General features: G+C 37.6%; 2 protein-coding genes across 2 annotated transcripts in view; one reads left to right on the top strand and one right to left on the bottom strand.

Annotated features, from left to right (window-relative positions):
* The window catches only part of Brf (Brf RNA polymerase III subunit), a 164,611-nt gene extending 141,894 nt beyond the window's left edge, over nucleotides 1–22,717 (bottom strand). The window contains exons 1-4 of the mRNA XM_085948302.1: nucleotides 22,579–22,717; nucleotides 22,106–22,329; nucleotides 20,915–21,139; nucleotides 17,602–17,706 (exon numbers count right to left, since the gene is read on the bottom strand). Of these exons, the coding sequence (XP_085804428.1) occupies nucleotides 17,602–17,706; nucleotides 20,915–21,139; nucleotides 22,106–22,322 (547 nt within the window). The 5' untranslated portion in view covers nucleotides 22,323–22,329; nucleotides 22,579–22,717. The remainder of the gene's footprint in view (nucleotides 1–17,601; nucleotides 17,707–20,914; nucleotides 21,140–22,105; nucleotides 22,330–22,578) is intronic.
* lute (BTB/POZ domain containing protein 3 lute) lies at nucleotides 1,699–16,411 on the top strand. The gene is made up of 6 exons (XM_085948303.1): nucleotides 1,699–1,883; nucleotides 5,309–5,629; nucleotides 6,469–6,616; nucleotides 8,701–8,917; nucleotides 13,050–13,415; nucleotides 14,354–16,411. Exons 1-6 carry the CDS (start codon nucleotides 1,793–1,795, stop codon nucleotides 14,846–14,848), a joined length of 1,638 nt encoding a protein of 545 aa, XP_085804429.1. The 5' UTR covers nucleotides 1,699–1,792; the 3' UTR covers nucleotides 14,849–16,411.
* Nucleotides 22,718–27,201: the final 4,484 nt, after the last annotated feature.

Below are 27,201 nucleotides of genomic sequence, written 5' to 3'. Positions count from 1 at the left end.
GATACTTTTTCAATGTTGTCGGCGAAAACACCAATTAGGTAGGTGCTTTGACACTTAACTACTGTCATAAACGTAATTTTACGGTCGAAAATGTTGTTTTTAAACGATCGACAAATTAACAGTTATGCGCGGTATGGCCGAGAAGTAGCTCGTTATAAAAGTGAATGAATGTATGGAGAAAATCATAAACTAAAATGTCAACGAATATTTCCTCATTACATCCGAGATCTCGCTATTTCCGTGATCGTTATAACCGGGTTCGACTGTATTATAAAGTTGCCATTTATATAATAAAATCGTTATTAATTAAACATAGATAGTATTAATACTTTCGACCGAAGGTACTTGATGGATTTTGAATTTAAATTCTAATGGATTCAAGCTCTGTACTATTCCATATACATGGAATAGTACAGAGCTTGAATCCATTAGAATTTAAACATAGATAGGCTGATAGGCATTCAATTTATTACAATGGCATACAATATAATATGGCGCTATAGATGGTACTTAGAGGCTTTGAATTTTGCTGCATTTGAGACATGACTATCAGATGATTCCGAGTTTGACCATTTTTGCCTCGACTGTTGAGGGTTTCCCCCGCTTTGAAATATTATGTTCTATATTAGGCATCGGGGCTGATATGGCTCTAGCCTGGGGCCCGGCGTGGCGGGTCGACCAATTAAGTGAGATGAACACACACCACAAATTTGCTCTAATAGTAAAAAAAATTCACGCTATTTTGCTATTTCATGAGTGGATTTTAATTTAATACTTAATTTTCGCGTGTTTCCTAATAATGTTTGTAAAATTGAGTATTTATACAATATGGCGAAGGGTCGCATGTTACTTGGCTATCACAAAAGGGGGTCGCGATCAGTGCTGACAATTCAAGTGGATTTATTTATAAAAATTCAAAAATCGTTAAAAAACACGGAACCTGGAATTCCACGGAATACCATTTGGGGAACATTACACTGCCCTGAACCTTAGCGATAGGTTGGGGGGCCATATTAGGTATAGAAATCATCGCTTAGGTAGGTACTAAGTATATTAAAATTAAAGTAAATATGACAATATATTGAAATTGTTTAAAATTATTGTGCCGTGATAAATAAGATGCGACATATTGCATTCTGAAAATTATTCATACATGAGCTGCAACTAACAAAAAGATATTATTTTTAGGGTTTATTTTCTGTTGTATGATTAAAACAAGCAATCAATTTTTTTCACTTTCCCGCTCGCGTATGGTCGTTTTCAGCTGGCAACGTTTCAGATTGCCAGAGCATTAGTTTTCCAGTATGCATAATATTACTTTTTATAGTCTATGCTGTGATTGAGATGATCAGTTTTATTATTTTAATTATGAACGTTATAATATGGTAAATTTGTAGACTCGCGAATTCACATTCAGGTAAGTTATATAAGGTTGATTTTTGTGCTCTTTAACTTGTTGATCTTATAACCTAAAAACCAAAGTAAGTTGGTAACTAGATAACTTTTCCTGTATAGGCAAATTCACTCAATATCATTGACACGTATAATATAAATAATCAATTAGGTAGTTTTAAAGATTTAAATAATCTTCATCAACTTACTGTTTAATTAATACTTTTTATAGCATTAATATTTATTTATTTTTTCTTGTAATATAAAAAAAATATTTGTAAAACAAGCGATATAGCAACACTGCATTTACAATCACAATTTGCAAAATGGCCGCTGGAAGTTAGTTCGATTTTGAGCGGGTCATTATTATTCGCCTGTGAGATATCGAAACCGTTTCAAAATGTCGAATTTATACTCGAGGATTGCCCACAAACCGCCCAAGAGGCTGCAAGACAATATGGCAGTATCTCAGACGAATGCGTGGATGAACGGTGAGTCAATATTTATGTTGACAATCGCGCCCGTGGGTGATATTTGTATGCATTTTTGAAGTGGGGCGTTCGACTATTTTGGCAGTGTTGCATCCGAAGTCACAACAATGTGTTATTTTTAGCATTCGAAATGAATTATTTAGCAAAATGCACGTCCTATACGCTTCGAGAACATTAGTTCAGCTTCGATCCGAGCCTAAAATAACTTGACGTTTTGTTTAATGAAACCAAGGCTTCTGCTCCGGATATTATATTGATTTAACGATTGTCATGAGGAAATAATTTAAATGTGAATGAATGATTAATTTCAATTGCTTTCATTAATTATTGTTTAATTGTTTTAATGCTTAAATTACGAATAAAGAAATAATTTAATTATTATGCTTACAAACTATTTTAGTTTGTGAATAATATTCAGCCATGTTTATTTTGTGTTGTCATCTGTCAACATAAAGTTTACTATCAAATTTCAAATAGTGTTTTTGTTTACGCTGAAAATAAATATAATACAATAATTAAATTCATATTGAAATAATTTATTCGTGGATTTTAAAGAAAACCCTGCATATCCCATACAATCTTGGTAATATGGCTGTAAACAATGAATTTTTCAATAATTTATATAGGTTAAAAACAACACGACAATATTTTATGAGAAATATTTTTATGAAGTTTTGTTAACCATCTTCCTATCTTTGGTAATTATGCCGCAGATGCCGTCATGAGCTTTTATGATTTTTTTTTTGCAAAAACAGTTTATTCCATGTAGACAATTATAATAAATATATTTTCTGTCGGCGCATAGGCTTTTCGATCCAAGAATTGTTAATTTAAAATTTGACATTTTCATACATTTTGATGCATCATTATCACAAACTAAGATTATATTAGGTAATATTAGGTTGGGGTAGGTTAGATTAGGTTTGGTTTGGTCTAAAAAGAAAGTTATAAAATCTCATGACGGCAGCTGCGGTACATTTACCCTATCTTTTTCTAATATTTTGAGAAAGCTGGGTGGGCGATAAAATCAATAAAATACAAATAAAATGAGTTTCGAGCAATCTAATACAACCCTACACATATTTTAATAATATTTATTAGATTTATTGGCATCCAAATGATGGGTTGAGTTGTTGCCTAAAAACCATTGCCCGCCAAAATGTTTGATGATATAACGGTTAGCGTGCAAGAGACCCCCGTAACATGCAATACTTTGGTGCGAAAATAGTTGAATTTTACAGCGACGACTTTGGGCATAGATATTTGGGCCCACCCCAAGTTAATGTGAGCGACAATTGCCCTTCCCAAGCACACAAAGACATGAATTAATTCTATAGAGCCGAAATGTCAAAGTCAACTAACTGTCTAAAAATCGATGAACGTCTTATGTTATCGTGTTTCCCAGCCATTGGGCTTGTTGTGCTGTACTATTTGAGTATAGAAACTATAGCTGAAAGCGACAATCCTGCTAAGAACCAATGGATTTTTCCAACGAACAATGTTGAGTCAACTCTTTGCTCGTCACTACATCAAGTTACACGTGGTTTGTGAATGTCAACTAAATCGAATAGATTAAGTTTGCGAGTTACAGACAAAACAAAAAGAATGCGGGTCGACACATGTACACTTTTGACCTTTACGGTCTATGACTTTATTGTAAAATGTAACTTTTAATAGCCTGAATATAGTTAAAGATAAAACTACTGCACATAATATAACGGCTGTGAAATTATGATAATCGTAGCAAAAATCAAAGGTGAAGAAATCAAATATAAACGTTTGAATTGATTAATCAACGTTCGAATAGAATAATAATTATTCATGAACACGAAAATGAAACTGAAAAAATACATCCAGTCGTTTCCCCACTACGGTCACGAAGGGACTAGAAATTATTTAAAACAATATCTCAGGTTCATGCTTGATGACCTAGTAATATTTTCCAACAGTCTTTACTTGAGTAACTTGAGTTAGTGTTGCGTCATTCATGTGTTCATTTTTATGCCAAAGGATTTTTAGTGACGAGCATAAATATTGTAACGCAATTAAAAAAGCAAATCGCAAAATGTATATTCAGGTGAAAGGATTATTTGTTACTTTGGTGTGAAATGGCGCACAGCTGTGAGTGTTTGGATGACCCAGGTTTGCGGTTTTTCGAAATAGGTACCTGTATTAAATTTTGACGGAATAAAATTCTGAAAGTAGTTATTTTTATACCTAGTAAAGTTATTCTATGTATTATGCCCATTAAGGTTTATAATGGTTGTGAATGATTATATTAGTGGATTATAATTTTCTGATTATATAGTTGAAATTAATGTGATTTAACCCATCAATTAAATGCTTGGGGGTATTAACGTGGTGGTACCCGGCGGAACGGCGAATATCTGTGAAAAAATAAAACTCTAAACATATCTTTTTTGGAAATGTATTAGATTAGAGATAGCAGTGTTTATACAATATATTAAACCATTTGAAAAAATCGACCGGGGCTAGTGTAATGAGTGTTAAGTATAGTGTGTATACACGCTCATTTTCTGTGACCAGCCGTGTGCGCATGGAATTGTAGAATGCATAAACGCGCTTGTGCACCGCCATTTTTAGATTAATAAAGCCTGAGCATAACTTTTTGCACAAGCAACGAGTGGTCCACTTTTCAGCTGTCAAAATCAGATCCCAGATTGCTTGACATATTGATTCGCCCTTTCTCGTTTCAAATTGAATTATAAAAAATTCTCAAATCAAATATATTAATAAATTATAAATAATATACATTCCTGTGATTCATCAGCTGTCAAAGTCAGACTAGTCCTTCACACAAAAACCAGTGGTAATATCGATTTCCAAAAAATATGTAACATTTATCTATGCATTACATTTGTAGAAGGTGTGTTAATGCTAGTGTACTATTTATCATGTAACTTATCTATTCAAATCAAACCATTCCCTGTGTGAACATGACAGACGCGTAAGTATGAGCACTCTATAGAACAATGGCAGGCAATGATAGTTCATACATAGACAACAATGGGAGGGGCGGAAAAAGTAGGACCAGTTGTTGTGAATGTATCGGCTTTCTATTGAGTCGGCAATGGCTTGTGGCATACGTCCGGTTAAAAATTCTTCCGATATGGGTGTTTTCGGACTAATGGTATCTTTTTATCCAAAAATATTTTGATCAAAGGTAAAATAGTGTCAACCACAAACCATCTGTGACAGGTGAAATAACAGATAGTGCGATGGACACACGTGGCCAAATTTTAATAGATAATTTATGCAGAGGAAACTAAAAATATGAGGGTTGACACTGTTCTATCCCGGGCCCTTAGACTGTGATTAATGTGCTGAAATACATGTCAAGGTTTATCAAATATTTAGTAACATGATTTTAGTGAGTTAATAGTATTATTTTCTATCCCTTGCAGCGGAGAGCTTGAACAACAGCGGAGGAGGACTTTCGCCGCCGCCCCACTCGGACACGCAGCAAGTACTCCAAGGCGCCTGTCGCAGCGCCCCCCCTTCCCCCACGCGGATCCCGTGCGGCGGAAGGGGAGGCACGCAACTCTCTCCCCCCGCCTCTCCGTCGTCGCCTCTATCTCCACCCGCCAATATAATTTCCTCCCCCTCCCCGCCTCCGACGCACGACCCCAACTGGCAGGCCAGCCGGCCCACTGTGCGTGAGAGGAACGCAGCCATGTTCAACAATCAGCTGATGGCTGATGTTAAATTTCTAGTCGGCGGACCAGGTCATTACCAATATTACTTATACTGATCATTGTTACATTGTCATTTTTTTTTGCTGGGTTTGACTATAAATTTGGTTCCACAGTGAATTGGAGGTTGGCACATGCTCGAGTCAAAGTTTAAAAAAAAAATTCAATACTAATCTGTATGTGGATACAGGTATGTATGTATCTACAAAGAAAATGGTCGGCAACTAATTCTCTTAAAAATAATTATATAAAATTGCATGTGTAAACAAAAATTTTCAAAGTTAAATAAGTTTTTCAGGGGAAGGCAACTAACTACACGTTTGGTCCTCATTCATGAATCGCTGCAAAAAGCAATAAGAGAAACCATTGTGTTCATGGAATTTTGGAAGTAATATCGATCAGATTTGAAAATTTGCCTGGTTTATCTTGTACGAAGGGATTTTCAACCTCATTTTTTATTCATTCAAGGATGGAAGATGCTGATTGGTATATGGTATGCGAATTGCGAAGATTATTGGCAATGAATTTGAATTTTAGGTGTTGGAAAAAAGCCTAAATTAATTTTGCTCCACGGCTGAGATCCAAGATTGCAATTTATTAGACAGTGAAAATATTCCATTTCATTGGAAATCTTGACATTTTTATTCGTTGGCAAAATATGCAATTTTCAATAACAATAAATTTATGATTCTAGAAGATATGCCAATAATTCACGCTTCAATTCAAACATTCTGTTTTTTTTTTCCGGAACACTTTTGGGAAATGCTGATCAGCAGCATACAAACAAAGTTATTTTACTTTTTGTATGACTGTAAACGCAAAGAGAAATGTTAATAAATGGGATATTTTGTTCTTTGTTCTTTGTTCAATAGATCAAACGCAGTGTATTCCTGCGCACAAGTACGTTCTGGCGACGGGCAGTTCTGTCTTCTACGCAATGTTCTACGGCGGTCTGGCTGAGTGTAAACAAGAGATTGAAGTTCCTGATGTTGAACCACCCGCCTTTCTTACACTTTTAAAGTAAGAAACTTCTGTTGTCACGATCGATAAGTTCACTCGATGTTAACGTGCACGCTTTCGCTGTTTTAATGGCAGGGACGTCATTTTATTTTGAATTATACGTGCATTCCAGCAAATGTTTCCAACCACATGACAGTTAAAATTCGACGCAATATGCATGCGCAGTATGTAAACCGGAAATAGTTTGAGATTTGGCATTTGGTTCTGTTCCCGCAAGCATCAAACTATTCTCTGACCGTCAGAAGTCGTTTGATCTGAAACGTCAACCACTTCTAATGATCTGTCAAAGTGATAGCTGTCCAGACAGGACCTAACCTAAAACTTCATTTATTATTTTCATAGGTACGGAAAACTAACTATGTAATTTTTGCGAACATGTCCGATCCTAATAGGATAATATGGGCCTCTACGGAGTGGAGGTTTGTATTAACAGATTTTATTTTTACGAGAAATGGATGTCAGCCACTTGCTCAATGCAATCTGATCAAATCAAATTCAATGTAATTTTTAATACTGCCAAAAAGTCAACGTCCTTGTATATTAAATACTTCATATGTGATGATTTTGACGAAAATGAGTTATTGATACCAAGTGATGCCCATTTTTTTCCTCTACCATCTGTATTTTTAAATCACTTGTGGAAAGATCAAATAAAAGATTAAATCAATACTATTTGAGAGCATCCAAAACATCCGTAATTAATACTATGTGAATATGGCATGTTCACATAGGATTCAATGTATCTAACACAGTACATATAGAATTAATCCTATGTGATAAAAAGATGGAAATATTTACGACTTTTCTATTAAATAATAAATATATGATTATTAAATTTTAATATAATATGATGAAGGATTTACAAAAAATATATATATCATTTACGAATAGTTTTTAAAACAGTTTTTTCGATTATCTCAGAATGACTCAAACCACATAGGAGGCATTTAATATACAGTGACGATAAAATCTTCTGGTGTTAAATCATCGCCAATGTAGAAAAACTTTCAATAGGAAATTAATTAGCAACAAGGCTAATATTAGCAATGCTATCTATTAATAATAATGTGACCCCATTATATTCCAATAGATATGGAAACTTCCTGATTCTAAGACAAAAATAGTAACGATCTTGAAGACATTAACAGTAGATATTCACCGTGAAGTTTGTCACCAAATTTTATAGCTATTATACCTACCTAATAAAGTAATATATTCATGTTTGGGTCTGCGGGTCAACCCGTGACATTGTGAAAATGTATAAACGTAATCTTTAAATTTGCATATCATTATGGATACAATATACGGTTGCCACCATCGATTCTATTGCATTGAATTTGTATAAAACGCCAATAAAAGTTTGTTGAATTAAAATTGAATACCATTTTATGTTTTGTAATATTTAAAATATGTCCATCCCACTTTTATCTCATGGCTATTTTTGAATCTTTTATCGAACCAATCAGTGTGTTGCACAACACCGGTACTCACTGTGAAGATATAATATTGTTGTTAAATGGAATGTGTGAAAAACGGTTTCATATGTCATGTTTTAATATTACAGAGTGATGTGTAAATAATTTGACGGATGATTTATATTTTTTACAACATGTTCAATAAAAAAATATATTGAAAATGATCGATTTGCGGCGGTTTTGTAGAACTAATAGCTCGCAGTACACTGGCAATATTCTCATCGTGACACTAGCGTGGCCGTACTTTAAGTTATAGTCGCCAGTCTATCTGAAAACTACTAAGCTAGAAGATAACATGTTGTCTTGCACATTATATTTCAGTACTTTGGTAACTTGAATGTGTTAGACTGTTTTAATTACATTCGGCGAATGAGTCATTTGAGTCATGACACTTCTATATCAAACGCATGCAATGTGGCTCACAAACAACAGTCGTTGATCGAGTCTCCAATCTAATTATTCTTCTCCTGAAATAAAACCCTTTCACCGTCTCCCACTTTTGGTCTGCAACTGCGTCTGATTTCAGGTCATTCAAACTAACACTTTACCTATCGGTGTTTAAGTTATTATAAATGAACGATATATTTATTTCTTTATGGATTCTTTCAGATATCTCTACTATGACGAAATACAACTAGAAGCAGACACAGTCCTGTCTACGTTGTACGTGGCAAAGAAATACATAGTCCCGCACCTGGTGAGGGCGTGCGTCAACTACCTGGAGACCAGCCTGACGGCTAAGAACGCCTGCCTGCTGCTCAGTCAGTCTCGCCTGTTCGAAGAGCCCGACCTCATGCAGAGGTGCTGGGAGGTGATCGACGCCCAGGTATGTCTCTCAGACTCCATGCAGAGCCTTACCTTTATGAGCTCCACCGCCAGCGACACCTCCAATCTCACCAGCCCTTCGCTAGACCAGCTTCAGGAGCCTCCCAATATCCCCTGAGAAGTTTTCAATGAACTTTTCACATTAATTTCTACGGCGTGTCTGTTGGCGACAACGAATTCTAAATTTTGATCGCAGTGAAACGGGGTCTTTCATGTATCACATCATACCGTCATAGCATCATGCCATAATATACCGTTAGGTGATGGGGGGTTGTGTAGAAATGCGATGTTACAAAACCGACACAAACTCATTTTTTGAACATTATACCGAATTTGTTTTTTAATGAATGGGTGGGAGTTACAGGGGGTCACAAAGTACTGAAAATTGTGTGACATCATATTTGGATGACCCCAAAGGAAGTGTTTTTGTTAAAGTTGTTCCAATTGTATTTTATAAGCATGCTGCCACTAGTATATTTGATGAGTAAGACACGTCGGTATTCACTATTTTTCTCTGTCTCGCATATAGCATGTACGAAAAAAAAGACGGAGTTTTGGTGGCACATAAGTAGGCTATCATTTTTTCTATTATAATAATTATTTGTATATAAAAGATCATTACTTTATGTTGTAAAACAAAGTCCCTCCTCGTTGAATCTCTCATTTTTTTAATTTTGTAAATGTTGATTATTATTAATATTTAAAATAAAAAGTCATTTCTTGTATGCATCAACAGTTTATATTGTTTGTAAATAATTATTTTTATTTGTATAAGAATTGCCATATCTAACAACCATCATAGAGTAGGTAGTTAAGCGATTTTAAGGTTGTAATATTGATTTAAGAGGTTTTATTATATATAAATTCTGATATTTTATTTCGTAACAGATTTAAGCGTCAATTACATTGAGCTTCTTTACGAGCTGTTTGTTGGCGAATTTAAAAGCGGGCGATTCAGCTACTGCGATTTGATGATTACACACAAAACTTTCCATTCGACTTTACAGGCAGATTGTAAATTTGTCAACAAACAGCTCATAAAGAAGCTAAATGTAATTGACGCTTTAGGCCGAGATGCATAGAATGTTGAGTTACGTTAAATCGAAAAGTAGTGTCAAAAATGACATAAACTTTAAATATTAATTCAATGGTTACTTTTTAACCTTAACATGGCAAGAGATTCGAATATCTTGCCAAGATGGAATCTGTTTATCGAAAGTATATGTTTATAATAGTGATAATAATATAATACTACTCATTCATATTTGCATATATTATGTAATATAAGATTTCCCAAAATAATTTAAACATTAAAAATGATTCATTTATTTCTGGTTACCAGATTTCCAGGTTGTCCGTCGCACGCGCACATCGGCCTACGCATGTTTACTCTAACGCTAACCGCTAACCACCCGATAAACAGCTAAATAGTGTTTAGTGATTTGTAATATTCTATGCATCTCAGTCTAAGGTGGAAAGCTTCCTATATAATTAATTATAAATATAATTAAGCAGTTTGAATGAAAACTTTGGTCGTACCGAATGCCGACGGCACAAAATTAAATGTCGTAAACGTTTTTCATTAGTTGGATAAAAAATAATATATTGGAAACAATCATGGATGTTTAATTATGTTAGAAAAGTATAATATTGGGAAAAAAATGTTGAGTATTTAAATGGCAGCATTCCAATTTATGCCCTTTTTACAAAGCATATTTATTGTGTTTTAGACGGTTATAGATTTTTATCGAACGAATAAGAGTTGAATGAAATTTGTTATCTATGTATATAATGGTCATTTTTAATATAGCTTTAATAATATAATATTATCTGTTAACCTACTCATTTTAGTCGCGGTCAAGAGCACTGCTCATACCGCCGAGAAGTTATGGTCGGTTTAAAGATAAAAACTAAAGCCCGCTAAAGTTTTATAGCATTTCTCATCTCTCACTAAATTTATATATTAATATTTGTAATTTTATTTGAAGAGAAAACTGGCACATACTCAGACAATTACACATGCGTGGAGTCTCACAGGCTTACTCTAAAAACTATTACATAGCTAGTCACAGCAATTATGAAGAAAATATTAATAAACAATATGGACTAATTTGAATAATCTCATTTTACAGCCAATTAAACTAAGCTGCAACAGCGGATTTTTACCCATATAGTTAACAATTAAATGGTAATAAAATCCTTTAATTAAAGTTAAATAAATCTGTTAATACAAACCTCCACTCTGTGGAGGCCCATATGATCCTATTAGAATCGGACATGGTTGAAAGAAAAAGAAAGTTAAATAAACTTTGATTTTCATCAAAGATTGGAAAATTTATCATTTTTATATGTATTTCCAAAACGCATATTGTTAATTGTATCTAATTCTCAGTTATAGTTAGTTACTTTACCGTATTAATTTAAAATATTTCCTTTCGAAACTCGTATGCCAATTGTCTAGTCATCCGGTGTCTATAATGTCCTCATAAATCTCTCACTATTAACTGCAATACAATGTTATTCATTTACAAACACAGCCCATGTCTTTGATTTTTTAACTTGAAATATGATTATTATATTGTAAATCTAAATAAATTATTTGGTTTTGTTCCTCAAACGGCAAAAATGCCGATCGCTCAATATTACAAATTCTTATTTTATGTAGGCTGTTAAGTAAAAACTATAAAGTAAGAACATATCCTTGATGGTTAGACACTGTCTCTAATATTAATTTGTCACATTATAATTGATGTAAAAATGATTTCTGTTGATAATACATGGATTTGAAAAGAAAAAAGTTGTATTGCAGTTTTAATTTGCCCGACCCGCTCATCCCTTCCCGCACACACAGAAGTATTAGAATAACATGTAAAATAAACCTCATTTAATAATACAATAGTAATGACATAATTTTCTTATGGGCATCCTAGTATGATTCCTAAGAGTTATTTTAATTCATTTACAAGGTTGACATGTTTGCATTATATGAAATCTAACCGGCTATATTCGCCATCAAAATAACTTAACTCCATTATTATAGTTGACTACGAGATAAATAACTATTGACATAAAAATGGCCTAATTTTTGTAAATACATTAGTAATACAGTCGAACTTGGTTATTACGATCACGGAAATAGCAAGATCTCAGATGTAATGAGGAAACATTCGTTGACATTTTAGTTTATGATTTTCTCCATACATTTATTCACTTTTATAATGAGCTATGTTTCGGGTATAGCAAGCAAAACTGTTAATGTGTCGATCGTTTAAAAACAACATTTTCGACCCTAAGCAATAAAATTTGACCGGGCAGTTAACTAGATCTATGCCGCCGGGATCGGATTACGTTTATGACACTAGTTAAGTGTCTATATACCTAATTGGTGTTTTCGCCGACAACATTGAAAAAGTATCTATGCATATGGTTGATATTGCATGTAAAAATCCAAGCTTTATGAAGTCAGTAGGTACCTACCAGCGCCGGCGGCTCAGCACTTCATTACAATAAACAACTTCTTTTGTAGTTTATGAATGCCATGCTTGTTTCGGGGATTTTAACAATGGTTTTCAGATTTTTTTATGTTCTATACTTAAGTAGAACGTGGCGCGAGAAATGTTATGTAACGATATAACGAGTAATGCTTATAACGAGCAAATTCAGTCGGTCCCATCTTCCTCGTAATAACCAAGTTCGACTATAAATTCCTAACCCCAACTATATTTTAAGAAAAAATGCATTCATTTAACGAACAGAGGATATCGACAACTATAATTTGAGGTGTGGCGGTTTCGAGAACTAATAGGTCGTAATACACCAGTAATTGCGATAGTAGAAACTCAAGCTATAGTTATAAATCTGCAAAGTCTTCGCGCACTCAAGATTTAATCCAATTAACTTAACGTTATTTTATTCATTTTTTGGCTATTCAATATGGGTGACTTGAAGTGGATGTGAATTTTCGAAACTAGTCTATCTTGCAAATACAGAGAGCTATCTGATTTGAACACTTCCATAATATTATATTATTTCTTTACATATCTGCAGGTTACTTTGAATGGCGAAATTCATTAATGTAACTTATGACACTCGATTAAAGTAACAATAAGCGTCAATTTAAAATTATCCCTCAGGCGGAAATGGCCCTCAGATCAGAAGGCTTCGTAGACATCGATATGTCAACTCTGGAGTCGGTGCTGGCGAGGGAGACCCTAAACTGCAAGGAGATCAACCTATTCGAAGCAGCCTTAAACTGGGCGCAGGCCGAATGCTGCCGAAGGGACGTGGAGCCGACTCCTCAGAACAAGAGAGCGGTGCTGGGTAATGCCATCTATCTGGTCCGCATCCCCACTATGACGCTGGAGGAGTTTGCCAATGGAGCGGCGCAGCAGGGCATCCTCACTCATCAGGAGACCATCGATATCTTTCTGCACTTCACGGCCACTAACAAGCCGGCGCTCACATACCCCATTAAACCGCGGATGGGATTGAAGTCTCTGGTAATTTTTATTCTTAATACTTGCTCTTGTACTTCAACTATCAATTTTACATTGTGGATAATGTGCTGTTTTTTTTTAAAGACAAAAATTTAAATATCACTTGAACTTGAGAATTTTTACGAAACAATATAAACTATTGTGTCAATTAATTTTGTTGATTGTGAATATCTGTGACGGATAACACGCAAGAGAAGAAGAGGTAGCCTTATAAACTTATCGTATTAAAACACTTTTCAGTGTGGTAGATTTGGTAGTATGTTGGCGGTTTGATTATAGCGGATATCGTCGTTTTCACTTTTCGATATGAATGACATAAGTACTTGATTCACATATTTTTGATTGTTTATCTAAATATCTACACATGTCTTACTGAATACATGAATAATTACGATTCATCTTTCTTACTCAACCATTTCAGGATAGCCGGTTTCTTATTTTGCATCATCATTTATGCCATTTAAAGTTTAAAAAAAAAAACTACACAATGAATTCAGCAATTCCATTAATTTTCATAAATGGCACTGACACTTGAGCGGCTAGAGGTTAAGCAAGTATTTAAGTATGACTGCTTCTTCCCTAAATATCTCCCTAATTTGTCTGAACTATTTGTGACAGTTTACAATGAGTCAATTGTTCCTAAGAATTTTAAGTAGGAATATCTTGACTCTGGACCATAATAATTAGTGACATTTGGGATCCATGTATTCCGGTTTTCATTAAAAATTATTTTAGGCATTCAGGCCATTGTTTATTTTATTGGTAAGCTCAAAACCAACCCCAAAATCAGTTCATTCAACGCTAAAAAACCAAAATAATTTTCTTCAATACTGTTGAATCATAATCATGTAGAAATATTTTATTCCACTCAGCAAGTATGTAAGTACAAAGATTATTATTAAATTGATTACCGTCTTAAATTATTTTATTTTATTTTATAGGTGTGTCACCGATTTCAATCATGCGCTTACCGCAGTAACCAATGGCGCTACAGAGGACGGTGCGACTCCATTCAGTTCTCAGTGGACAAGAGGATATTCGTAGTTGGTTTCGGGCTGTACGGATCCTCAAACGGTGCCGCCGACTACAATGTCAAAATAGAACTGAAACGCCTGGGACGAATCCTCGCAGAAAACAACACAAAGTTCTTCTCGGACGGCTCGAGCAACACCTTCCACGTCTATTTCGAAAACCCGATCCAGATAGAACCAGAGTGCTTCTATACAGCATCGGCGATATTGGACGGAGGCGAATTGAGCTATTTCGGACAGGAAGGCCTCAGCGAAATTTACATGGGGACGGTCACTTTCCAGTTTCAGTGTTCGTCGGAGAGTACTAACGGAACCGGAGTGCAGGGAGGGCAGATCCCGGAGTTGATTTACTACGGCCCGACAGTCAATTCGGCACCCGGATCCGGGGTCAATTCAGAAGACTGATATTCCCTCAATGTGATGCGCAATATGAGGGTCAAGATACCAAACAGACTTTATTGTGATGAACTGAGACAGTGCGATTGATTTCGCTGACGTGATATGTAACGATACACTTCTTAATATGTGGTTGAAAACAGTATAATTACATTTCCTCAGACATTGCGAAGACTTTAAGTGGTTCAATCCGAGGCTCCGATTGGCTAGGAATTATTTATGAACACGGTTTAATAGGCTACGTTTTGCTTTTAAATTGAAAGGACAAAACATTTTGTGGAATTCATACTAAGTGCGCACATAATATTAAATACCATAAAATTTACAGACGGGTATTCATCAATAAGCCAGAATTATTCAACCTTACTAATTAAGGCCTTTCACTCACAGTTAAATAAAAGAAGACACAACTGAAATGTACATTACCAACCAATAGCTTGGGTGGCATCAATAATTTATTTAAAAACAGGTTCGCTTATGGGCGTGACTTGTTTCTAAATAGTTTGAAACGTGTAAACGTACATTCAGTGAAAATCATATTTTCTTCTTTTTCCCGCCAAACTCAGTAGAAATGGGAACACTAAAATGAAACCTACTCAAACGACAAAACTAAATGTAGAAATATGAGTCAACTATTTTTAAGTATAAAATTTGTGGCAAAAGTGAAGAAATATTTCTGCCTACATTATTACAGTTTGTCCGAATGTTCCAATCACTAAAGAGTTGGCACCGTGTGCGAAACATCAGTTATTGACCAGTCTGTGACTTCATTCATTGAATATCTTCGTGGGCGGAAGACCCAACTGTTCCGATCTTGCATTCATTTTTATTGTAACGGTATGTCACTGGTACCAAACAAGAAGAATTGGTTATTCAACATTTTGGGCCCTGCCCTGAATCAATCAAACTATACATGTGAATGGTATTCAAGGTAAGGCGGCATTTATGAATAGTCACTGTACAATTTATGCTGTAGAAAATACGAGTACATTGATAAACTGACATCTATTGGCACCATTGCAAAACTGAATTGTTTGATTGGTAAATAAGATAAAAAAAAATATCACTTTTGTTAAAAATGGGACAATTTATTCTAAAATTCAGTTCAGAAGCGTGCGCGAGGCATTTGTAAAATGTTCATAGACCGTATATAGCTGCTTTGTGAATTCGCAAATGTGTAAATATTTTGTGAAGTGCTTTGAAGAATGTTGGAAAAAAAAACAATTAGGCGCTCGGCCCGCATAGTGATTTAAGATTTGTGATGTTCATAATTATTTTCTTTGTAGTGCGTATAAGTATATTTGTTTTTTTGTTGATCTGTTATAGAAGCTTGAATGCTAGAGATAGATATACTTAGTCCTATGTTATCATCGTAATGCTATCGAAAAAAATAAAAAATTATTAGATTTCTAGTTGAGACGTTTTCGGAAATAAAAAAAAAATATTTAAAATATTATTATAGATTAGATAGAGATAAGATTTTGAATTGGTGATCTGAGTCAAATGTTGGAACGTGATAAGTATATTGCAATTGTCTTGTGCTATTTATAATTCATAAAAGTATATTTTAGAAACTATAAACAAAGTTTTTTATTCAAATGATTCGCTACAACTGAATTCACCAAGATATCATTCCTGATTCAACGTTGAGATATAGCCATATTATCCTAACAAACTTTATGCAAATTAGCTGTTTTGTGCAATGATTCATCAGGTTCATAGATTGAAAAAATGATTTGTAATAAAGCAATAATTATTGGTTTGATTGAAAAAGAAAACTGTAGTGTGCACAAACAAGCAACAGAAGTACAACCAATACTAGAATGTTAAAATTGGATTATTTCGAAAAGTAAATCAACAACACCCATGCTTTTTTGCATCTCTATCTGGAAACCAACTATGAGGAATCCATTGGTGAAGATTTCGGATTGCATCATTAACAAAAAGCTTTTTTGAAAAAAAGGGGTCCCACATGTGTGTGGCTCCGGAAGAATATGAAACTCTATTATGTTGGTACCAATAATGTAATCTATAAGTTGTACAAGTTTTATCAACATATCTAAATAAAATTATTGATTTGTATATTGAATGGACCTTGAGACCCAAGAAAACAAAGCACAACGTATACATTTTGTAATGCCTTTAAATTTATTACCCTCAATAGGAAGAGTGAATTTATTACACCGCAATAAAAATCTTTCAATTTAAAAAAGATAATTATTTTTAGGTACCTAATCGAATATTAATTAAAAGTCTTTAAAATGTAAATAATTAGAAAATCATATTTAATGTCATGCTTCGTATTTTGACACTAGATTCCGCTGGAACTATGGTGGCATCGAGTTTCGCCTTAACGCAGGCATCTCTTTAGTTTTTTTTTAATTTACTTGAAAATCATATAAAAACGATAATCTCATTAGCGTGGGCATTTGTGCTCAATAGCGAGCAAGGAATCGCATGATAAGGCTGTCCTTATATTAAGCACTGTCATAATTCCACTATTTTACAACATTCATTTAGATAATACCATCCCTGTTTAAAATATTGAAATATAGAAACATCAAGAAAGCAAAAAAACTACAATAGATTGTGTAAATCTTGTACATGTAGTTTCATTAGTTTTAAAATGAGGTGTTATGTGATTACTTGTATTGGCTATTTTTTGCTTGAAAAGTCACTAAAGAACGGCCTTAACACAAAAGTACACAGTAAAAGAGAAGTATTTTTAAAACATGCAAAATAAATAAACAAGGGTGACTCACCAATTGATGGAATCGTGATGCAGAGGGCTTGGGAGAGTCGCAGGTAAGTCCTGCCGAGCTGGTAGCAGCATATTTGAAGAACGTCACTTATGTCAATCAGGAGATCTATGTAAGTAGGAGGTAAGGAGAAATAGCCGGGCAGTGATATTTGACTTTGAATATTATAATACCTAATCAAAAACTAACTCGATATTGGTATCGGAGACAATTGGATGAAAGGATATCTTAAGATATAATGAAAACTAATTTAATGTTTGCATTGGAGGAATATCACATCTTAATCACTGTTGTTTCTCCAGGAGCCTGAGATCAATATTTCATTAAGAGCATACATAATAGCAAATAATTTTCAACAATAGGTAGGACGAAATTTCGCATCGTTGCCAAACGCCGAGCGGCATTCGAGGTGAGAGCACGTTTTTTTTATGATGGCGTCGTAAGAATATATTCTTATATTGTGTAAAGATGACTACAAAAAGTTATGGCTGTACTTGACAAAGCAAACATGTCAATGAATATATTATTATTACTGATATAACACTAAATGGACACATGTTGAATTTTTATGACAAATTATGTTTCGTTCGGCACGCGTCATTAGCATAATCCGCGCGTCGCATAGTTACAATCTTTTTAGACCATGCCTGAGGTATAGCCTTAATATAAAACATTCTAAACTAGAGATCAGTCAAATTATTTTGAGATATTTGGGTGTTAAAAATATTTATTTGAACTTTATACACTATTAAGCATTTATAGATCAGTGGCCGTAAAATTATCGAGCTTGTAAAAGCTTCAATTAAACAATAAAAATTGCAAGATGCCATCAACTCGGAAGTCGAAATACATACATTAGTCATCAACTTGACCAACGGAAAAGGCTGGTCGAATTGCATCGCCTCTTATATCCATAAAAATAATATTTGCCCTATAATAGCAAAGTTATTGTATATCTAGAAGACAGTCGGTCACTGACATAATATGAGATGTCAAAATAGAAGAAACATCTTTTATATATTATCATAGATTTATGCAGAAATTAATTTATTCATACTTACCTGCAATAAATAATTTGCGGCTGCGAATAATTTTAATGGAATATTGTCCATTTTCTACATTGTGTGTCAATACTCAATAGATGAAAATATCAATAATTAATGAAGTTTGACAGCTTATATAATTGTGTTATAGTAGCAAAAGATATTCCACGGTGGCTGCATTGTGTGCCAATTAATATTCGTACACAACTGATAACACAGCCATAAACTTATGTAAAGGGTATATTAACTGTGAATTCAAAATTATAGAATTTATACTTATTGCATATTTTCCATAATTTTTCAATCGTTTGTCAATTAAAAATATTTAAGAGCATACATAAGTGAAACGGCAAATAATTTTCAACAGTAGGTTGGACGAAATTTTTCACTCGTCGCCAATCGGAGATCGACAGTCGAGGTGTAAGCACGTCAATTTGTTTTGTGATGGCGTCGGAGGAATGTATTCGTAAATCGTGGAAAGATGACTGAAAAACGTTCCCTTTTACTTGAAAAAGAAAACATGTCAATGAATATACTATCATTATTACTACTACTTTGCAGATGATATTGTTATACTCTCACAAGACCCGAAAGACCTCCAAGGTAGAATGCAAGAACTCGCGGATGTCAGTCAAACGGTCGGTCTAAAGATAAATGTCTCAAAGACAAAAGTGATGAGGAACTGTTTTTCGGACCCTGCGATTATCTGTATTTCTGGCACCCAACTCGAGCAAGTCAGCAGCTACGTCTATCTCGGACAGCAGGTATCCATAGACGGAAGCATGCACGATGAAATTGCTCGAAGAACAAAGCTCGGATGGAGTGCTTACGGACGTCTGAATAGTATCTTTAAGAGTGACCTACCATTATGTCTTAAGCGTAGGGTGTTCAACCAATGTGTGCTACCCGTGCTCACGTATGGCTGCGAGACGTGGACCCTCATCACGAAAGATGTCCAAAGGTTAAGAGTCACAGAGCGAGGCATGGAGAGTTGCATGTTGGGCATCACGCGAAAGGACCATAAGAGAAACGAATGGGTTAGGAAGCAGACAAGAGTACGCGATGTAATAGACGTTGCCAAACAGCTGAAATGGAGATGGGCGGGGTACATTGCTCGCCGAAAGGACGGCCGCTGGACAAATGCTGTCATCCAATGGTACCCAAGGGGTACGAAACGGTCACAGGGTCGCCCTAAAAGCCGCTGGATTGCCGAACTGGTAAAGTTCGGCGGAAATACGTGGCAGCGAACGACACAGGACCGAGAGAGTTGGAGAAAGCTTGGGGAGGCCTTCATCCAGCAGTGGATTGACCCCAGCTGATGATGATGATGATGATTACTACTATAACATTAAATGGACGTGTGTTTTTATGACAAATTTTATTTCATTTGCCTCGCGTCATTTGCACAATCCGCGCATCACCTAGTCACAATCTTTTTAAACCATGCCTCGGCTGAAGTAGGTATAGCCTTAATCAACCTAGAGAAAGGGGAAATTTTAAATATGATACCATATTTCTTAGAAAAATAAACGAACCCAAAATGTATATATTCTTTTCATCACCATGACAGGTCACAATGCCCAATGACAATAGTGTAATAATTACTAATTAGTAATATAAGTGAACAATCGCATACAACCCAGGCTTTGAGAATATCATATTACTTAAATATTTTGTAACATCAATGGGAATCGAATCTAGAGCTCTCTAGAACCCTAGAGCTCCCGGATGAAAGGCCAGCACCTTATACACTGTAAGATGTGAGGGCATCCAGCTTTAAATATGTTATTTTTTATTATCATATTCGATACTGATGATTTTTGAATGTGTGAATAACAAAGTTGGTGGGCTTTCTGTGGCGGGATTAAAAATACTTTGGATAATTTACAAGTCATGGATAGATCAATAGCTTGAAGAATAAGAGTACTCTCCTGACAGTGAATGATGTCTCTGAGGATTTTGAAATTCCGATTTTTTCAAATATATAGTTGTACATTATTTTAAGAGAGTCTTGAACGAAGTATCATTGCACCGATTGGTAAGAAAAGAGAAACTTTACAGTAAATTATTATAGTTTCCAGATAATACCATTTGATCTACAAATGCATAATGTGATTTAGATACACATAGTTAAAAAAAAATGTATATTTTCACACAAGCAATTTTGAACACTAAATCCCTATGTAACTAGAGCTACCTTTGTGTTGGAGTGGGCGGATAATGTGGTAGTAAGAAAGAATGTGTGAGTACTATTATGATTATAAAAAGGATACGAGCTGTTCCCTCAGTTCTGCAAGTAATGTAAACACAGGCAGCATGTATATGAGCACCGGGTCTGCCTTTGGTCAGCTGCCGACTCAGAGCCATTTTGAAAAAGTTGCACGCAATGTCGATGCAGTGCTGATTGAGACGCAACTGCTGACTTAACCGAGTTATTCCTTCTTTAGCTTTTCTGATGGTCACTTCTCTTGATTCCACTCCAATGCCCATGTGGAATGCTGTAAAAAGAGTTTTATTTATTATTATTTTTACAATATCTTCTAACGTACAGATCATAAATATACAATGAAAGGTGTACATATTTTAACAGATCACCGTAGGAATTAAATAAACTGAGAGACAATGACTGCTGTCCATGTCATGGGAATACCTCACCAAGTGGGATTCAATATCACATAATATTTCACTTTCCGGGCTCTTATCAATTAAGCCACTGATCTAACTGTTCTTCATGCAAACTAACATTGTTATCTTGGGGTGATTTCAATTCCGTCAAGAGCTTTCTGTTTTTGAAAATAATGCATTTTCAAAAAAAATTATCAATGCAACTTGGTTATGGGGAAGCCAGCGGTAAACACATTTTGAAAATCGCCGATATACTGGACTATTTGTTAGGTTAGGTTTTCATTCTTGAATTCATGAATTATGTCCAAAATCGGCTATGACCTGGCTTCCCCATAACCGACTTGTACCAAATTATCTTGTGTACCTATGTCAAATCTTGAATAAAAAAATATGATAAATGTGCCGCAGAGGTGACCATGAGATTTTACAACTTTCTTTTTAGACCAAACCAAACCTAACCTAATCTAACCTACCCCATCCTAATATTACTTCATGATATAATCTTAGTTTTTGATAATGGTGCATCAAAATGTATGAAAATTTCAAATTTTCAATCAACGATTATTGGATCGAAAAGCCGATGCGCCGACAGAAAAGGGTATTTATTATAATTGTCTACATGGAATAAACTGTTTTCGTAAAAAAGAAATTAAGAAAGCTTATGGCCACCTCTGCAGCACAATTACCAAAAATATTTAAGTAAGTATGTATGACAAATAGATTGCTTTTGGGCGGTTGTTGTAGGTTTTAATGTGCAAAATGAGTGCACACCTGAATGGCATTTCACCCAAGAGATATAATATAGGAAATAAACGTTGGCAATCTCAGATTTAACTTACAAGCTCCGAATCCAGTGGCACCTCCCTTGGTCTCCGCTGAAACGAACTGTCCAATGGCCGAGGGTCCTCCGCGAGTGTTTTCTTGGAATTCCACTTCAGCCACAATGATATTATCTTCTAGGACAGTTCCGCAATTCGTGCAGACGGCATCGCCTCTGGCTGGGTCCACCTCTATGTCGGACGATCCGCAATTTTTGCATTTTCGGCCCGACGACATTTTCAGGCTGAAAGAAATCAGGAATAAATTCTAACATATTAGAAACCAACAACAACAGAAGTCTTTAAAGACGACAGTTGAAAGTGATTCATATACTCAGATATTTTTTTCTTAGTGATGTCGGAATGTGTTCAGTTTCGAGTTTGTTTACATTATACATTGGTTGATTATGTACAAAAACATAACCAACAAATGTAATATCATTTCATGTTGATACCAGTTTACGTGAACAAATATAATATATAAATAAACGTACCTTTTACAAATGTTTTTGTAGAGATTATTGAGACAATATTTTCTTTTGAAAAACTGTTCAGTTTTACTATTATCGCTACGTCAAACTTTACTTCAAATTTTGACAGAAAACGAGACTGAATTTGTACAAGTTTGCAAGAAACACCAAAAAAGTTCATCGTCAATTCGTCAATCAGGCCAACATTAGAAAAATATTGATATCATTGAAAACCTAAATTATCCTTGATTTTACCAAAGGTTTGTCTATTGTTGTTTAACCAATCATTGGGATACTTGATGATTTGAAAAAAAAAATAAGAAAGGGGTGCATTAAAAAAAAAAAAAAAAAACATGCCTGGAATATTATGTAACATAATTTAATAATGCATTCCTTTTAGAAACTGAAGTAATATTATTATTGGAATATTAAGGCTATACCAAAGAGATTGGACTTTCAATCTCTTTTGAGGCATGGTCTAAAAAGATCGTGGCTAGGCGAATGCAAATGACGCATGCCGAACGAAATATAATTTGTCATATAAATCCAACATGCGTCCATTTAATGTTCTGTTTATTGTTTAGTTATAAATAACGAAGATTACGAATTAACGATTAACGAAGATTTCCTACACAACAAGGAACGGAGTCTCTGGTCACTAAAGAAGTCGTCAAGAATCCATCGTTCCCGCGGACCTAAAAGTCCAAATAACGGGCTTGAGAATGGTACGTGGAGGCGGGGTAATCATTCACCCCAGAACCAAGGAAGAGGGCAAACGACTGGTCTCCACTTCCGGTCTAAAGGAGGCCGGTCTCCGGGCCGAAATCGCAGGAAAAAGGCTCCCGCGGATTATTGTAATCAATGTGCCGGTCAAGACGTCGGAGGACGACCTTAAGGAAGCCATTAAGGCCAACACTCAAGAGGTCACGGGTCTCCCCTCGGAAGCATACAGCCATGTTAAACTGAGCCACAGGGCAGGCCCCAGAATCGGGAAATGTCACAATATGGTGATATCGGTCCCGGCAAAGGTGAGGGAAGCGCTCATCAATGACGGGAGCATATATTATATGGGATGGGAATCCTTCCCAACCAAATACTTTTGTGGCGTCGTCAAGTGCACAAGGTGTCATTTATACGGCCACATGGCAACGAATTGTTCGGCGAGATGCGCCACATGCGGCCATTGCACCGAGGAAGGACACCATAGGGCTGAATGCCCTAACATCAAGACCCCCGGAAAGTGCCCGGCCTGCGCCAGGCACAAGAAGCCGCACCAACATGCAGCGATCGACCATGCCCAGCGCGCAAGTACGCAATGGCACGAGCGTAACCGAATGGATTATTCGATTCAATGATTCGGTTCGGTCAGTTAAATGCGGGCAAAATGAGGGCTACAACGGCGGAGCTGAGCAAGACGGTTCGGAAAATGGACATCGATTTGGTCCTGGTGCAGGAGCCTTACTCCTACGGCCCCAACCTGGGTTTCAGTGGGGGTCGGGTGATGCACCACGGCCTGGGGTCCATGGCCTGCACCATCGTTGCGAATCCTACCATAGTGGTGCTGCACCTTTCCCACCTGTCGAGCGAACTCTTTGCCGTAGCGGAGGTCTCTGACCGATCGGGGAACTCCATTGTGTGATCTCTTCCTACTTTAAATTCAGCGTAAACATCCTGAAATGCGTCGAGCAGCTCGGTAAAATTCTGGTTGCATGCCGCGGCAAACAGATTATAGTGGTAGCGGACGTCAACGTTGAATCATGGCTGTGGGCCCTCCGGGGGCCCCGGACTGGCCGGGACAATCCGGCGCCCCTCGAGGAACTCGTAGCAACTCACGACCTGTCGGTGCTGAATAACTCTAATGTCCAGCCACATTCTCGACCAACAATGGAGAATCTCACATTGATCATCTCATCGTCACAGCAAAATTTATGTGAAAAGATCTTCACGCCCCTAGTAAGACGTCGCAATTTTTTTGAAAGCAAGATAATTGGCCTTAGTAGCAACCAGGTCGGACGGGCCGACCTGAGCATTTCCTCCCGTTTGGAGCACATACTCAGACACTCCCATAGGATGTGGTTGGCATCTTGTATTTCCCCCCCACATGGACATGTCGGACGGCTTGCAAGTCCAGGCTCGAAGAGCTTGCCAGCGAATCCACCATGACCAGTCACAAATTGACTGGTGTAATGGTCTGGAGTCAGATATTTGGTTATCTCCATTTGCCACTGTCTGGAAAAAAACCTATATGTGTGCCGGCCCTTGGTCGATTCATCCAACTTTCGCTGCCAGGTCTTAATGGCCGCATCGAGCGACATGAGTCTAATTCTGAGCTCCAATAATGCCACTCCTTCACCAGCTAGCCGAGGGGGGGGGGGGACGAGGTGAAAATCACCAACGTCGGCCTCCTCGACCTTGAGGAGCAATGTGCAGGTCAAGTGGGAGAATGCCGGCCAGGACCGGGAGCGCGTCAGTTGAGGTAGTACGGTAGGCCTTGGTAATGAACAGAAGCGCGATGCGCTGTCCTCTTAAAAGAGAGATTCTAAGTTTGAGACTTTTGGGAATGCGCGGGCACCAAGCACAGGCAGCATAAGCCGCGATTCCCATAAAAATGGCGCCGTAGGCGATCTTGAGTGCCCTTACTTTTAAGCCCCATCCTTCACCAGCCATGCGGCCGACCCTCTGGAAGGCCACCCCAGCCTTGTGGACTTGGGTTTCGGCATGGTGTTGGAAATTTAACATTGTGTCCATTTTGACGCCTTGATAGGTGACGATCTTCGACACTTTCACTCTCGTGTCACCGAATCGGACTGTGGGTGGTCTCGAACAACTAAGTCGTCTCGGTCCTTTGAGGACAATGATGGCTTCTGTCTTGGAAGGTGCGAATAATAGTCTAGTTAATCTACCCCAAGCCTCAATTGATGCTAAGGCTTCACCAACGGTGCTCTCAATCTTCGCCCTGCTGTCGGCCTGGACCAGCAGCAGCGCATCGTCTGCGTAGGCGATGACAGTACAGTCGGTTGGAAGGTAAGGAGATCGTCGAAGAGTACGTTCCAGAGAAGGGGCCCGAAGACTGAGCCCTGGGGACATCCCATGCTAGTGTTCCTTTCTATTGTGGTTGATCCAACTTGAAACTCGATCGATCTATTGGCGAAATAACTTTGAATTGACGCGAAAAAATTTCCTGGTAGTCTCTTCAACCGGAGCTTTTAAAGTATAAGAGGCCAGGACGCACTATCAAACGCACTTGCAATGTCCAGGAAAACTCCTAGGACGTATGCCGCACACGAGGCTCGTCGGTCTGAGTCCCAGCCTCAATGAACGGTATAGAAGACCCCAGGGGTCCGAACCTCCCTGAATGGTGACGAAGTTACGCCAGTAGTCTTTCTTGGCTTGAGTGATTGCTGTCTTGTATTCCATTCAGGTGGATTTGGCCATGGCTGCAAGGGGATCTATGGAGGCAAGTGGTTGCTTGCGCAGGCGTGCACGTTGATGGGCCTTGCGTGCTTTTCTGTAAAGGTTACGCAGGCGCGAAACATGCTGCGTCCACCACGGCGACTGGCTTGGTGGCTTGGGCTTGCAGCGTCCGAGTGAAGCTTTGGCTGATCCGGTGATGTCTGCAGTCAGTCGTGATGCGGCCGAGTGTAGGTCCGGAAGACGGGTTCTAGATGTCCTGTCAAGCTTTTTGGAAAGCACCTCTTCAAACTTTTCCCAAGTCCCGTCGCGCGTTCTAAATCGCGTAGGCGAGGGTGGGGATAAGTTAGAGACGCCATCGTGCGAGGAGTCAGCGGCCAGCTCAAAAGTGATCAACCTGTGATCACTCATGGAAGCACTCTCATGGACTCTCCAGCCGCTGATTTGTCTCGCGACGGACTCAGTGGTCAGGGTGATGTCGATGTGGGTGCTTCAATGGTTTGCGTACGACACAAAAGTCGGCACGCTGTTGGGGTCGTTGAAAATGATCAGGTTGTGCTGGTGCACCAGCTCCTCGATGGCGTCCGAGTTGCACAGGGGGATATCCACGGGCGCCCAGAGGGGGGATTGCGAGTTTGCATCCGCACAGATGATGACATCCCTGCCACCAACTGCGCGTAGGATGCCGTCAAGCACTGATGCCACGTATTCCTTTGTGCTCTTAAAGCTGAAGTAGGCGGAGATCACCACCACGCTGCCTCCTCCGGGAAAGCTTATGTCCGCGCACGCGACTAGCTCAGTTGACAGGTGCGAGAGTGACAGCACGCCAAGGCGGGGGTCAAAAGCGCAGACGCAGGTCTTTGGCTCTGCACATCTGGTACTGACGACAAGGCCCGCGCACCCGAGTCCCTTTTCAGTGACCTTGGGGCCTTTTTCAGAGCCCCAGTGGTACGGTTCCTGCACCAGCGCCAGAGACAAGCCCGCGGCCCGCATAGTCTCAATTAACTCCGCCGAGCCGGCGTCGCTCAGGTTGACGTTCAACTGAGCGAAGGTTATCATCGCGAGGCAGTGTAGTCCACCATCGCTCTCTCGCGCATCTCAGCGTGTAGCCTTGCTGGGCACTCGAGACTGCCGGTGGAATGGTCAGACGGCTGCTTATGTTTGTGGCAGGCCACGCATTTGGGTGGGTTTCCTTTGTTGGGGCAGTCCTCTCGGCCGTGGCCGGAGATGGCGCAG

This window comes from Rhyacophila brunnea, unplaced genomic scaffold, assembly GCF_057557595.1.
Source record: "Rhyacophila brunnea isolate RB1 unplaced genomic scaffold, BYU_Rbru_1.0 scaffold_20, whole genome shotgun sequence".
NCBI classification, from domain to species: domain Eukaryota; kingdom Metazoa; phylum Arthropoda; class Insecta; order Trichoptera; family Rhyacophilidae; genus Rhyacophila; species Rhyacophila brunnea.
The sequence above is the reverse complement of the archived record's forward strand: the minus strand, read 5'-3'. Positions and strand labels throughout refer to the sequence as shown.

Bases quoted from the DNA above. Each gene is read 5' to 3' on its own strand.
- lute (XM_085948303.1), top strand. From the start codon at position 1,793: ATGTCGAATTTATACTCGAGGATTGCCCACAAACCGCCCAAGAGGCTG. The intron at 1,884-5,308 runs GTGAGTCAATAT...TATCCCTTGCAG, and splicing joins GACGAATGCGTGGATGAACG to CGGAGAGCTTGAACAACAGC. The intron at 8,918-13,049 runs GTATGTCTCTCA...ATTATCCCTCAG, and splicing joins GGGAGGTGATCGACGCCCAG to GCGGAAATGGCCCTCAGATC.